The sequence below is a fragment of the Lepidochelys kempii genome, chromosome 1, assembly GCF_965140265.1.
Source record: "Lepidochelys kempii isolate rLepKem1 chromosome 1, rLepKem1.hap2, whole genome shotgun sequence".
In the NCBI taxonomy this organism is placed as follows: domain Eukaryota; kingdom Metazoa; phylum Chordata; order Testudines; family Cheloniidae; genus Lepidochelys; species Lepidochelys kempii.
Genome location: NC_133256.1, coordinates 250,414,069 through 250,428,564, shown reverse-complemented (window position 1 = coordinate 250,428,564; position 14,496 = coordinate 250,414,069). Strand labels below are relative to the sequence as shown.

The window sequence follows — 14,496 nt, the reverse complement described above, 5'->3', positions numbered from 1 at the left end:
AGGAATCACTGGGTGAAATTCTATGGTCTGTGCTATGCCAGAGGTCAGACTAGATGGTCACAATGGTCCCTTCTGGCCTGAAAATGTACGAACCCGGTGCTTAACTTGAAGCAAGTCTTGAGTGCTTTACTGGTCTGGGGCTTTAGTGTACTGATGATTTTTCATTTGGGCTCAGTTATCATTTTTACTTTCTTTTTTCCCCAAGCTCTCTGAATTGTACGACAAAAGATATTATATTTTCCCCTGTTCAAGCAATGAATAAAAGATTTAGATCAATAATATAACTGTAGCTCAGCAAATGCTAGCAAAATGTCATTATTCTGAAGGTAACTTTAGCTCTTCACATGAGTGATGCGCTGAAGTGTTTCATCTGGCCAAATGCCTTTTGTGGAATTAGAGTTATTTGTTGCGAAAACACAGTGCATCTCTTCATGACTCTTTTGGGAAACAAGTTGAGTATTTGCAGACCCCTAGGAGCCCAGGAATAAAAGAATTAAATATTAGTCTATTTCGGGGTGTGTGTGTGAGGGGGAAACAGAGACAATTTATTGCATTTCTGAGACTGGCTGGAGGCTGAGGTTCTGTAAGAGCCTTGTTTGCTAAACCCTGGGGCAGGCCAAAGCATTTGGATCTGTTTAAAAAGGGCCAAACCTGTGCCTCGAACAGCTATAAATTTAATAGACCTGCCTTTGACCCTCCTCACAATGGTCAGAATGTAGGAGCTCTGCAGAAACTCCTAACGGCTTCCGTTTTGTTGCCCCACATATAAATAGCTTATTAGCATCCTATTACGCATTTGACCCCATGTTAATTTGGTCACCACTTGGGTGTCCAGTACATGCCCATAAATGCTGCTGTTTCCCTTACAGACAAATCAATATTTATTACTGATCAGCCCATGTTCTCTCTTGAAGTCTTCACAGAGGCTCCCTGTTGCAACAGCTTGCTCTGGCAATTCATTAACCACAGTGCAGACAGCCAGCATGTCTGGTTTGCTAGCCCCCACAAAAACATGTCAGCAAACAAAATATTTGACAAATTCATTGAGAGCCTAATTTGATTTGATATTTTTAAACTGTTGCTAGCATTGTTGGGGAAGGTCTTTCTGAACTGCATTGCCGGACAATATACCCCAGCAGCTCTCTCACATCTCTAACTGCTCTGATTCCTACTGTATGTATAGGGCAGAGGGGCTAAATCCCATGCTGTGCTCAGCATCCTCAATTCCCATTGACTTGGGTGCTGAGAATACTAAGCTCTTGACAGAAGACTCACAGGGCCCTCTTCAGCCTTCTGCTGCAGCCCCTTTGTACCAGTGAGGTTGGTGCAAATGGACCATAGGGCAGGTATAAAGCCTCCCTCATCAGGGATTTCCCTTACTACAGAGCCACCCCACCAGCTCTGAGCTGAATCCACATGAGCCCCAGGCACAGAGGGTGTTCGGCGGTGGGATGCGGGGGGACAGACACAGGAGGTGAGGTGAAGTGAGGCCAGAGGAGAGAGGGGAGTAGTTGAAGGTGGTGTGATTAGGCTGGACTTGTGTCCTGGTGAGTCTGGGTCCCTGCAAGAGCCCCTTGGGGGCCACTAATGCAAAGGTACAAGTTTGGGGAGTCCTGAGGGCTGCTCTAATCTTCACAACGCTCCATATTGGTCACCAGCAGCCCACATAAGAGAGAAACAAACCACCTCCCTTCTGGTCCTAGGCTGGTGCCAGCCCAGGAATGAATCTGCCCCACAGTTTGTAAGTCACCAGTTTGTCAAAAACTTTGGTAATAAAAGTTTATTGGATACTATTTTTTGTCTAATTCATCCACACTTGGAACAGCAATTACTTGAACCCAAACCTTTCTAGTTCAGAGGAATACCTGTTCCTCTCCAAAATCCCTAACAGACCATCGTCTCAGAGCTGCACACACTGAAATCCATCACAGGGCATAGCAGGCTTCACAGTTACTACTGGGCTTTCTGCTGTGTTCAGATCTGATGGATTTTAGAGCTTCCCTGGGAATGGCAATATGTGGTGGCAATAATTAATAATATACATGTAGCTTCATGGTAGCACTTTTCCTCCCAAAATCTCAAAGCACTTTACAGAGTGTTGTCACCCCCATTTTTACAGATGGGGAAACTGAGGCAGGGCATGGTGCTGTGATTCACACAAAAGGTCATTGGCAGAGCTGGGAACAGAACCCAGGTTTCCTGACCATAAAGCCAGTAGCTTAGTTGCCAAGGCAATCAATGTAGAAGATAATGGCATCCTCCAGGATTGTTGTATGAGGTTTGCCTTCTTTTAGTGTGTCGGCTGACAGGGACTTTTGTATCAAGTAAAACCGTTATTTCATAACAAAGTCCCATTTGCTTACTTAATCGGAGCGGGTGCAAATTACTTACAAAGTAGTAATTAAGTACAAAGTAGTAAAGTAGTTGAATATTTCTAGAGAAACAATGGAGCTATCGCTAAAAAACAAATACATTCAGTCGGGCAAGATTTTGATGCTACTGCTGCTGCCATCTAGTGACTAACTTCTTAGATCTGCTTAAAGTTGGTAGCATGGGGCTCCAAAGACCATTTCTTTCTGCAGTACAAAGCCACATTCACTTTCATTAAAGGGAAAAAACCAAAACACCGCACTAAAAAGAGCCTGTTTTGATGTGTAGAAACTGTTTGCGGCAGGAATTCTAAAAGCACAAAGACAGTAGCACAACCCTCACATTAGTGTGCAGAACACTGCCCTGGCACAGATGGACATGTCACGGAAGCATGCCACCCTGTTGTCATAAATGCAGCCTGCTTTTCTGGGGCCTATGTGAAATGAGCTAGTGGTCTGACTCCAATTCTGATGAGCAGGTGTCCGCATTACTTAAACCCTACCCCATAAATGCTTTCTTTATTGTGAGTCTCAGCAGAGAGACCAAGGACTGAATAGGCCTGGAGACGGAATGATCCTCTCATCCCTTAGGTGGTCCATGCGGCTCAGGGTTGGGGAACATCCGCAGGGCACTGTGGGAGGGATTGCGCTGCAGCTGGCTGTGCACCCTGGAGGATTTATACAGGACTTCCCTTTCCAGAGCTGTTGGTGCAGAGCTTTTCTGGCAGCTGAGATTAACTAAAAACCAAAATGTTAAACAAAATAAAATTGATTCACTCAGCAGCAGTGTCCTCCTTAGGGCAGAAAGCAGGGCATGGGAAGCATTTTAAGGCACTCACTTGGATGAATGATGCACCTTTATGAAAGAGGCTAAATTCATATAAGTCACGGTGCAGTTCAGCTGGTAGAGAGAACACTGAGAGCTCTTGGGCTTGAACCCTCCACTTTAAACTCCGGGGCCCTCTGGGATGAGTGACCCCCCATTGATATCAATGGCAGTTACTTGTATCCTGCATGAAGAGAATAAGGCACACGAATGCAGAGTGCGAGCTCCATGTGACATCCAAGCTGAAGGCAGTGCTGTTGTCACCACAAGAGCTGTAATGACCCCCTCTCCTATTATAGTTATTGCTCTCAAGAGATTTGGGTGCCATTTTTCTATCTCTGATACAAATAAAAAGAAATGGAGCCTGATTCTCTATTGCCCTGCATCTCATGTAGTTCTCATGCTCATGCAGTGTGAGTACAAGCTGGATGCAAAAGACTCTGAAATCAATGTTGGTAGCGTTTTACACCTACTGTGCACTGATGCAAAAGCATTTGAAAGTAGCGGGGCAATGGACAAACAGACCTGTTCCTGCTGTTTGAAATGACACCTTGTGAGTTATTGCAATGTCCATTAATTGATACAACACTAATCAGATGTACTAGAGTGCTGTTTAATTTGTATACTGCTTCATGGCTTAAACCAGCTGAAGTGGCAGAGATTAGGAATTGGATGAGACTTTCATGGAGCCGATTATTCCATATCTACCTCTTGCAGGGTTTCTTCCCCCCTTCCCCTGAAGCAGCTGACTCTGGCTACTGTCAGAGACAGGATACTAGACTAGATGGAACTTGAGTCTGATCCAGTCTGGTAATTCCTATGTTCTGATGATTTGAGAAATATCAATAATAAAACAATAAATAATAACCATCACAAGCAAACAGTGCCAAAAGCTGGATTTACTCCAGCTGCTTTGCATTGCTCTAACAATGCAAAACAGCCATAAACCTAATTTAACTGGCTCATGAAGCTGGGTTTACTGTTGCATTGCTTCACTAGTGCAATACAACACTTCCGAAAAGTACCAGTGAATCTAGCCAGTGTTTATCCTACTTTATATTTATATCAAAGAAATGGAAAGAGTTAGATGAGATCCCCAAGATAAGCTAAACTGAAAAGAGGCTCATTTGTATTTTCTTTTCTGTTTTGTAGTGCCGTGGTTCCCGAGAACTATCCAGGAGCTTGACAGATTTGCCAATCAGATCCTAAGTTATGGAGCTGAACTGGATGCAGACCACCCTGTAAGAAACAAGTCCTACCTTTAAACAAAGAACAACTTTATAGTATTGGGATTCTCATGTCCACATGTTCTATACCAGGGTAACTCTAGTGGTCCAGGGAGGCACAAAGGCAGTTCCCATAACTAGGGTTGTTTGAGAGCTGGTCCCTGACATAAATTAGATCAGTCTGGAGGCTGCTCTAACTTATGCAAATACCAGCAGCCCCAAGCATTATGGCAGCTGGGGCTCTCCAGAGCCCCCAGTCATCACAGGCACACTCACTTTCTCCCAACTACACATATGCAAAGGATTCTGGGAAGTGGTATCTTGACGAACAATTTTTTGGCCATGTTGTACTTCATGGACCGCAGAAAGTTGACACTCCCCATATTCCAGTATGGGGATATGATGAGCTTTTTTTCCTTTTATAATGAATGTATAGTTGATTGATACCTGCATATTATTTGTTGCATGCCGATATGGCATTTATGATGCAAGGCACAGTAAAAGAAGTGGTCCCTGCTCCAAGGGGCTTGCAATTTAAATAATGAAAGCACATTTGTTTGTGCTAGTCAGCACATGAATCCTTAAGTGTTTTAAAGACTTTTCTTGATGCAAATATACTTTCCATTCCCACCCCCTCCCAAAGAACAACTTATTTCCATGTCAAAACATACCCAGGTACATGCAGCACAGCAGGAATTGCAGCTATTAGTGGAATTGAGATGGGGTGATTAGTCATTCCCTACCTGTTGCTTAATTCAAAGTGCGCTGTGTATCACGTACAACGATTCATGATATTCAGTGCGGCCACATGAAAACCAGAAGGAAAGAAGATGCAATTACTTCAGCAAACTGAATCAAGAGCCTTCTCATTTGTTGCACTGGGAGATGAGCATGTCGTAAAACAATGTTGCTCTTGAAAGCAAAAAAAAAAGAAATAAAACTCCGGTATTAAAGTGAATGAAGCCGCTCAGTTCTAGCTGGCAGAACTCCTTAGCTAGTGGTCAGTTTCCTCTATGTTCTCATAAAATCAAAGCACAACGAGGCATATGGTATAGTAAGAAAGGATAGTAGAATTTAGGATGCAGCCAGGAGGAAAAACTAGGAGTCACTCAAGTGCTATCGTTTAGCTAGACGTGGGAGCTAAAAATAGGATAAATGTTCTATTATGCCATTCTATTCTATAACGAATAACTTTTCAGATCACCTGGTCCCTTTTGGTGTATGAGCACACTTTGGTCTAATACAACTGTGTTGGATATCTGGTTGTTTCACAGTTGTCCCCAGATCCTGTTTCATCTTGTACTGTGCTGGGGTTAACCAAATGACCATTATTATTTGTATATTGGAGTAGTACTTAGAGGTCTCAACTGAAACAGGGGTCCCATTGTGCTAAACACTGTACATACACATAGTGCGAGACAGGCCCTGCCCTGAAGAGCTCACATTCTAAATAGACAAGACAGACAAAGACGGGAGTATGTAGCATTGTAGCTGTGTCAGTCCCAGGATATGAGAGAGACAAGGGGGTGAGGGAATCCCTTTTATTGAACCAACTTCGGTTGGTGGGAGAGACAAGCTTTGAGCTCTCACAGAGCTCTTCTTCAGGTGAGGCCTAATCCTCACTGGCGAGATGAACCTTGTGAGAAATAAATGTATAACAGGTGAGATTTTTAGCTTGAATGTGTGGGGGAGCCATGCGTCTGAGTGCACACCCCCTGTGTGGTAATAAGTGAAGTTCTTCTCTTTGTGAGCCCCCTGCTTGGCAGCATGCAGAGAACTGGAGGAGGCGGGACGTGAGTAAGGCTGGGAAATTGCTGCTAAATGGATCCTCTTGTCTCTCTCCCACGCACCCTCTGGTGGGAGGGTGGAAACAGCCTGCATATGCTGTTTCAGCAAAGCCGTCATTCAGCCTGGGAAGAAGCAGTCTTCCTTGCTTGCTCTTGTGCACTTGGTGTCCACACTGGGGGCTGGGATCTCGATTTTAGCCTAAGATCGCTTTTCTGCTCCCTCTGAATTCAGTGTCAAAGCTCCCAGGGTCTTCAGGGGGAGCAGGATTAAGGCCTGAACCCTGCATTGTTCCCACTAAGCAAGAGGAGTACATTTTAATTGTTTCCTCCTAGGGTTTCAAAGATCCTGTTTACCGGGCCCGGAGAAAGGAGTTTGCTGACATCGCCTACAACTACAGACAGTGAGTGTGCACCACACGGGCAGGAGAGACACCAGTCACACAAGTGAATGCTTCCCACCCTGTCACTGGCCTTTCATCACCGCAACAACAAATTCTTGTCAGGGATTTCCTTTTTGCTGTTGGCTCCTTCTTTCTTGGCATGTGTTTAAATCTTCCTGTAAATGCATTTATCCAAAATTACAGCAAAACAAAAGTAAATTGCTCAAGGCGGACATTCAAATGAGAACATGTCCCCTCACCACACTCCAGCACCAAGCTTTGTTGTCTAATTGTACAACAGTATCACATGCTACTACAAAGACCTGAGCACTGAATAATGCAGCTTCTGGTATTCTCCATATTAAACAGTGGAGAGGGGGAGAGTGTATATATTTTACATTAAAGGAGCTGCACACACTATTAAAATAATGAATAACTTATGGTCCTCTTGTTAATCCAGTGCTTGTTACTCTACTTTTATCATGTCTGATCCAGCTGCATTGAGCAATTTAGGTTCTCATTTCACAAGCAAAATAAACAAATCCAGCAGATCCACTTCCCTAGGATAGACTTCATTTTGTTTTCTGCTTTTTATTTCTTTTTCTGTTCACGGTCAAATTTGAATGACAATAGGAACTAAAACTCTCCCCCAAAGTCATTCACGCTTTTATATTATACCTAGTGGGCCCAACCCTTGCAGTCAATGGTAAGGCTCTCTTTGACTTCAAAGGATTAGACCACGTGTTTCATGATTTTTAAACCATTATTATTATTATTATTATTATTATTTTATTGTATTAATTTTACTTAGGGTCCCACTGTGCAGGCTGTTGTACAAACACAGAACAGAAAGACAGTCCCTGCCCCAAAGCGCTTACAATCTAAGTTACAAAACAAAAGATGCAACCTCTCTGTTTAATTACTTGAAAGGAGTCAAAGAAATCAGAGAGGAACCTGCTTGCTGGCTAGAAAGTTTGGGTAAGCCTATATGGCCAGGTTCTGATCTTAGTTACAGAGATACATCCCCACTTACAGGAATATGTGGAATTGTAGCCTTTGTAACTGAGAGCAGAATTTGTCCCTTACTTTGCAGACTTCAGCCAAATTTTATATAAAAATGATAGAACAAGTATCAAAAATAGCTATTACCAAACCTGAAACAAGTTCGGAGGATGAGACCCCACAGTATTACTAAGATGTGTCCATATCGGGAGACAGACCGGGCTGGGATTTTATGCGTTTACTTCGTATTCTATCAAGAGTTCTTGGGCTCCATGCTTTTAAATAATAGAATAATAATAGAACAGTGACAAGATGGCAAAGAAATTTGGCTTTTTTTGGATTCTTCACAAAGAAGAAGGGACACTGTGTAGACCCCTCTGGACCCACCCTGGGCCAGCCAGCCAGCCACCCAGTAACCGCACGCTCAGACCCTGAGCCCTGCAGAGATGCCCTGTTGCAGGTTCAGCAGAGGAGTGAGAAACAGTGCTATGAAGGCAGCTGAGTTCCCATCTATGTAAAAAGGGGCAGATCCAGGCACAGAAGGTCCCCTGTGAACTTGGAGCTTGTTGGGGTTGATGGGAAGGTTGATGGGCCTTTAAAGGGTAACTATAAAATCCAGGTGCCATTACCTCTAAAAATCAGCTACATGAAGTGGGACAGCCATGTAATGAACGGATTCACGCTCTCTTGTCCTCTTTTCCTTTGATCTCTTCCCCCCCTCCCCAGCCTGTTGCTTTCCCCTGGCGTGTCTTTTCTGCCCATATCTGCTGCTTGTTTGACTTTCTCCTCTCCTTTGCTCCTTTTTCTTTTTTCATTTTATTCTTATCCTTCCCCAGCGTGAATTCCTACTTCCCTGCCTTCCCTCTCCCTTGCTTTAGGCTCCCTTTTCTCTTGCTTCCTTCCCTAGTCCCTGCCCTATTGATCTCTGGGACCTTTTGATTGATATCTGAAAGTGCGCTAAGCCTCTGCTTCCTTCTCCAGCCCCGTGAAGGTGGCCCAAAGATTAATTAGGAACAATGAGTGCTGTAGGAACAGCAGTGGTCCCCCAGCAATCTTAATAATTCAAGAGCATGTTTAAAGCTCCATAGATCAAGGAGGACTGATGCACACAGGCAGAAAATTACAGAGTTACTGGGGAGCTGCCCCCAGGCCGAAGTTAAAATGAGAGAGTGGGAGGCGGTGGGGTATCACTGGAGTTTAACAATGAATCTCGGGGCTTGGAAAGCCCTTGCATTATTCCAGTAGTATTAAGTTGCTTAAACTCTTTGATTTTAAAAGCTGGGGGATTCACCTATGGCCCTTTTCTTTATTGCTAAGGAATCTTCCTCCCCCCGATTAATTCCAAGGCAATAGGGCCAAATTCATGGTTCATGGTGCCTAACTCTTGTTAACATCAGCATGAGCTCCATGAACATGTGATTGAGGCAGAATTTGACCCAGGGGTTATTCATTTTTTTAAATCAAATTTACCAAAATCTGCATTTAGTGATGATTAGGAACATCTCCAAGATACTTAAACCAGTAAGAGCTGTGCATCTTCAGAACTGATGTTTTCCTGACCACAGTAGGAACGTCAGAACAAATCAATAGGCATGAAATGCAACAACCTTCCGCACATCAATAAAGGAAAATCAATGAAAGACAGCAGCCAGTGAATTTTGCTAGCAGATCAGCAGCAGCAGCAAAATAAACACAGTTTATTTTTGCGACACTGGAACCAAAAGGCTGCAACTGAGATCAGGCCCCCATTGTGCCAGGCAGTGAACAAACACAGGGGAAGAGACAACCTCTGCCCTTAAGAGTGTACGATCTAAATGACAGCGTAGCTCAACTGAATTCAGTAGAGTTATTCCATCACATTGTTTTCTCTCTTGCTGTATATGAGAAGAGGGATTTTCGTCACTCGCACCAACTCCTGTCCAGCTCCAGGTGGGAATACAAGCACAGATGTCGGTGACACAACACACTTCTTTATATTGCTGGTTTAAGGTGTATCCATTTCACTGTGGATTAAAAATGCTCTTTGCTTTACAGTGGGCAGCCTATTCCTAAAGTGACTTACACAGAGGAAGAAAAGAAAACGTGGGGCATAGTCTTCAGGGAGCTGAAGACTCTCTATCCAACTCACGCTTGCTATGAACACAACCACGTGTTTCCGCTACTGGAAAAATACTGTGGCTACCAGGAGGATAATATTCCACAACTTGAAGACGTTTCAAGATTCTTGCAAAGTATGTTTGTGTTAAAATAGCCCAATAGGGAAGAAGGATGGTCCAGCTGTTAGGGTGTTAGTCTGAGACTTGAGAGCCCTAGGTTAAATTTCCTGCTCTGCCACAGACTTTGTGTGACCTTAGGAAAATCATTTAGTTACTCTCTGCCTCAGGGCCTCACCTGTGAAATAGAATCATAGAATCATAGAATATCAGGGTTGGAAGGGACCTCAGGAGGTCAGCTAGTCCAACCCCCTGCTCAAAGCAGGACCATATAGGGATAATAGAGTAGGGATAAAAGAACTCCCCTACCTTACAGGCATGTGTCGAGGATGAATTTATTAAAGACTGTGAGGCACAGAGATACTGTGATGACGGTGTCCACGTAAGTTCCTTGGGCAGTTAGGGAGTTCTCCACTATTTGGTACCCAAGCTTATAATTAAGAGAGAAAACTGATGCAAAGCTCTGTCCAGTTCCCAGGACCCAAAGGAGAGGCATAAACCAAGTCCAATGGACTTTTTTAAATGGACCCTTTTTCTCCCTAAAGCCTGCACTGGATTCCGCTTACGCCCTGTGGCTGGCCTGCTGTCTTCTCGGGATTTCCTGGCTGGTTTGGCATTTAGAGTGTTTCACTCTACACAGTACATCCGCCATGGATCTAAACCAATGTACACACCAGAACCGTAAGTACTTTGGCACTGAAGGTAAACAGGGCTGCATAAGCTGCAGAGGTTAACTATGCAGTTGGGTTAGTAAATAATAACTGCAGTTAATACTAATGTTAATAATTAGGGCCCTACCAAATTCACAGTCCATTTTGGTCAATTTCACGGTCATAGGATTTTAAAAATCATAAGTGTCATGGTTGCAGCTATTTAAATCTGAAACTCCACAGTGTTGTAATTGTAGGGGTCCTGATCCTAAAAGGAGTTGTAGGGGGTGTTGCAGTATGGCTACCCTTACTTCTGTGCTGCTACTGCCTCTGCCTTCAGAGTTGGGCGCCTGGCCAACAACCACTGCTCTCCAGCCACCCAGCTCTGAAGGCAGCGCAAAAGTCAGGGTGGCAAAACCGTGACCCCTGCAACTCCCTTTTGGGCCAGGACCTCCAATTTGAGAAACGCTGGTCTCCCCTATGAAATCTGTAGAGTATAGGGTAAAAGCACACAAAAGACCAGATTTCACGGCCCGTGACGCGTTTTTCATGGCCATGAATTTGGTAGGGCCCTATTAATAACATACCATCCTCATGGCAAAGCATGACCCTGTGCCATATTGAGGTATCCACATTATATTGTTGCTCTCAGCTGAACATTTTAGAAGGGATTTCTAGTCTCCTTAGCGAGAGAGTGTAGCTCTGTCTCTGTAAGCTGTCCCCTCCTCTGCTAGCCCTTCTTGAACTGAACAGCATCACTAACTGACTATCAGAGATCTCTTATTCTTCCTTCTTGCCACATTTACATTCCTTTATGCCTTTCTCGCCTCCTTTCATCTCCATCTTTAATTCTCTCTCTCTCTCTCCATTTTTCCTTTGGTTTTGCTAACTCTACCTTGTGTTTATTTTCTTTCTCTTTTTCTTTAAAAAAATCTGGGTTTTTTTCTGTTTCTCCTTTCCCCTTTATTTCTTTACTTCCTACTCCTCTCTTCACTTCCTCCTTTCCCTCCATTTTTTCCTCACCTCATTCTTCTTTCTTCCCTCTCTCATTTCTTCTCAGTCTAGGTTAAATTTGTCTCCTTCCCTTGCACAAAACCAGAGTTCAACCATTTTGTGCAGTGGGTGTTATCCTCCCACACAACCCCACCTGCAAATTGAAGGCAACTTCACAGTCCCTCAAGAGCCATTACTCCAGTCCCGGCTCTGCAATAGTGGACGTGAACCCTGTTCTCTCCTTTCACAGGGGCTTGGGACCACTGACGCCTCATAACTCAGACTCACTGGCCACCTCCCTGTCCCTAGCCTGCACTACTCCACTTCCCTCCATGTTGATCTATGTGGAGCCCTGCTCTGCTATGCACAATTTACCGTGTTTCCCTGCATGTCCATTCAGAGTTGTATAGAGAGTCTTCCACAGCCCCTGTGCTGCCTGGAGAATCTCCTCCTCCTCCCTCTTTCCTTCTTCCTTCCTATTCTACTTTTCTCTCCCACCCAATCCTTTCTGCCAGGGATATGGCAAAGCTGCACACCCCCACACAACTTCCTCTCTGCCTTTCCAACTACCAGAAACCCCTAGTCCCGCTCTCCCTGAAACACATGCTCTGGCCATCTGGGAGCTTTAAGCACAAGAATTGCAGCTTTGGCAAACCGCCACATGTGTAGGAGTGTGAAGGGAAGTCTGCCAGCAGGATGCTGCAGCAGCGCAAGAAGTGAGTGGCAAAGGTCAAAGCAGGCTTGGCCAGGCAGATTCCAAAGTGCATCCCCTCAACAGCCCAGTCAGCTTGCTTCCTGTGAGGCCACATGATAAACTAAAGCTGCCCCCTACTTCCATGGCTGAAAAGTCCATGTGAGGGTAAAAACTCCAACACAGCATCTCCTCCGGCAGGGAGAATTCCCTCTGGGTTGCAGGGGCCCAGGGTGGTGCAGGAAGGTATAGTTTACACCTACAGGTGTTGGCTTCAGGAACTTGGCCCAGGAATTCAAAGAGAGTTATGTTCATCCTGTGCAAAGGGCTGGCATAAAGCCTCTGCACTTATTTTGTGGGATTTAAGTGGTGCATAGGTCTTGAGCTGCTTCTCTGTGCAGGGCTGAATATACAAGGTATATTTTACTTACGGCCAAGATTTGCTTTACTGTTCCCTTCTTCAGCTGTTAGCAGTGATTATTGTTAAAAAAATGAAAAGGGAGAATGGTCCAGTGGCTAGGGCACTAGCCTAGGATTTGGGAGATCTGCTCCCAATTCCCTGCTTCACCACAAAGTGCCTGTGTGACCTTGGGCAAATCACTTAGTTTCCCCAGGCCTTAGCGCCTCTTCTGTGAAATATGGGAAATAGTACTTCCCTTCCTCACACGGCTGTTGTGAGCATAAATTTGTTATAAATTGTGAGAGACCCAGATAGCACAGTAGTGTGGGCTCCAGAAGTACCTGAGATAGAAATTCCTTTCCCTCTGGATCTTGGGCATTTCTCTCTAATATGATTTCTTCTCTGTACACATGGAGAGACTCTGACACTAGTGTGTCTACACTTTTTTTTGAAATAAAGTTAATTCATACAGCTTATTTTCTCTAGTGATGTTTGCCATGAGCTCCTAGGACATGTACCTCTGTTTGCTGACATTAGCTTTGCTCAGTTTTCCCAGGTAAGTGCATACATTACTCTATCATTGTAACTTACAATGCCAGAAACTGGATAATTCAGAAAGTTAGTAAAGGGTTACGGAGCTTTCAACTTCTAGCTTATTGTTTCAAATCTAGTTGAGGTCAGGTGAGTCAGTTTCCCATGTAGAAACAAATATTTATTGTCTGTCTGCTGTTCAGCAATTTATGTGAAAAGGTCTAGTTCTTTATGGACAGGTAAACATAATATTAATTGGCAGCTGCATTGGCAGATTCAACAAAGTTGCTAAGAACTGAATGGGCATAGAAAATGCACTCCCCTGTCTCCCAGAAGTGATCCCTTCAGTCAGAGTTGAAGCACATAGGCTTATCTGTGATGCAAAGTATGTAATGTGATTTAAAATTTTGCTTTACATACATTTAAGTAGGACCTGTTTTATTTATTGTTTAAAAAATTAGACTTAGTTCACGCAAAAAACCCTAGTGTATACAAAATATAGATTTCATTGTTGTGTAGTTTTGGTTTTTGAATCCATATCCCTTGTAACAGGCTGATAGTGTTCGCCTAACACCCTCTTAGCAGGTGTTAATCCTGCTTAGAAAGGGTTAAATGGTATCTGAGTCAGATGACTTGTTACCCCACTCTGATATACAGGAGTTGGAGTGACTTGGGCGTCAGAGTAGCTGAGGTGAGGTAAGATTGGAACCCTCAGAGCCGTCAAACCTGGTGGAGAAAATTTGAGCTGCTACTTTGTATTGTATGTTGTTAATTTTTAATTTCTCTGTTAATCACACCAAACCTCAGGAAGGGACTGAGCTTTTGGCTATATCTTCACTGCAACAAGGGGTGTGTTTGTACATCAAGATAACTAAGTCAGTGTAAATCCTAGCTGAAACAAGGCACAGATAGTCTTTACCTTGGTGTAGTAAGTGGAGGTCAACCCTGTTACCCCTAAGTCCCCCAACCCTCACATGTGCACACACTCCCACAGCCCTGGGGTTTACCTTGACTAGCTACATCGAGGCAAAAGCAGCCTCTGCCTTGTCTCCTGCTAGGATTTTACATCAAGATAGCCCTCTTTTTTTGCAGTGAGGACATAGCCTTTGACTCTGCAGCATGCAGTCTGTGTTTTAGAGCAAGTTAGCTATACACATTCTTGAGTTGGGCTTGTATTTTTTTCTGCACTTTGGGTATTTTACACCCATGTGGATGTCTCTGTGGTTCAAACTCACAGTTAGTTCCTGAGATAAGAGTAGGTTCTTTTCACACTGTGTCCCTAGCATCTGGAACCATTTCATATGAGCTTATGGGGAAACGCTTTTTAGGTGACAAATCTGTGGAACTGTCCCAGATTGAGGTGTCATTAGAGGAGGTTCTGGAACAAATTGATGAGCTAAACAGTAATAGGTCACCAGAACGAGATGG

General features: G+C 44.0%; 1 protein-coding gene across 15 annotated transcripts in view; it reads left to right on the top strand.

Annotated features, from left to right (window-relative positions):
• PAH (phenylalanine hydroxylase) overlaps positions 1–14,496 on the top strand; it is a 140,328-nt gene that overhangs the window by 108,876 nt on the left and 16,956 nt on the right. For all 15 annotated transcript variants that reach the window (XR_012156140.1, XM_073323649.1, XM_073323545.1 and 12 more), the window contains 5 exons: positions 4,348–4,436; positions 6,542–6,609; positions 9,625–9,821; positions 10,349–10,484; positions 13,024–13,093. Coding sequence is in view for 14 of the 15 variants with exons in the window: in XM_073323649.1 (XP_073179750.1) it covers positions 4,348–4,436; positions 6,542–6,609; positions 9,625–9,821; positions 10,349–10,484; positions 13,024–13,093 (560 nt within the window). In the remaining variant the exon portion in view is untranslated. The remainder of the gene's footprint in view (positions 1–4,347; positions 4,437–6,541; positions 6,610–9,624; positions 9,822–10,348; positions 10,485–13,023; positions 13,094–14,496) is intronic.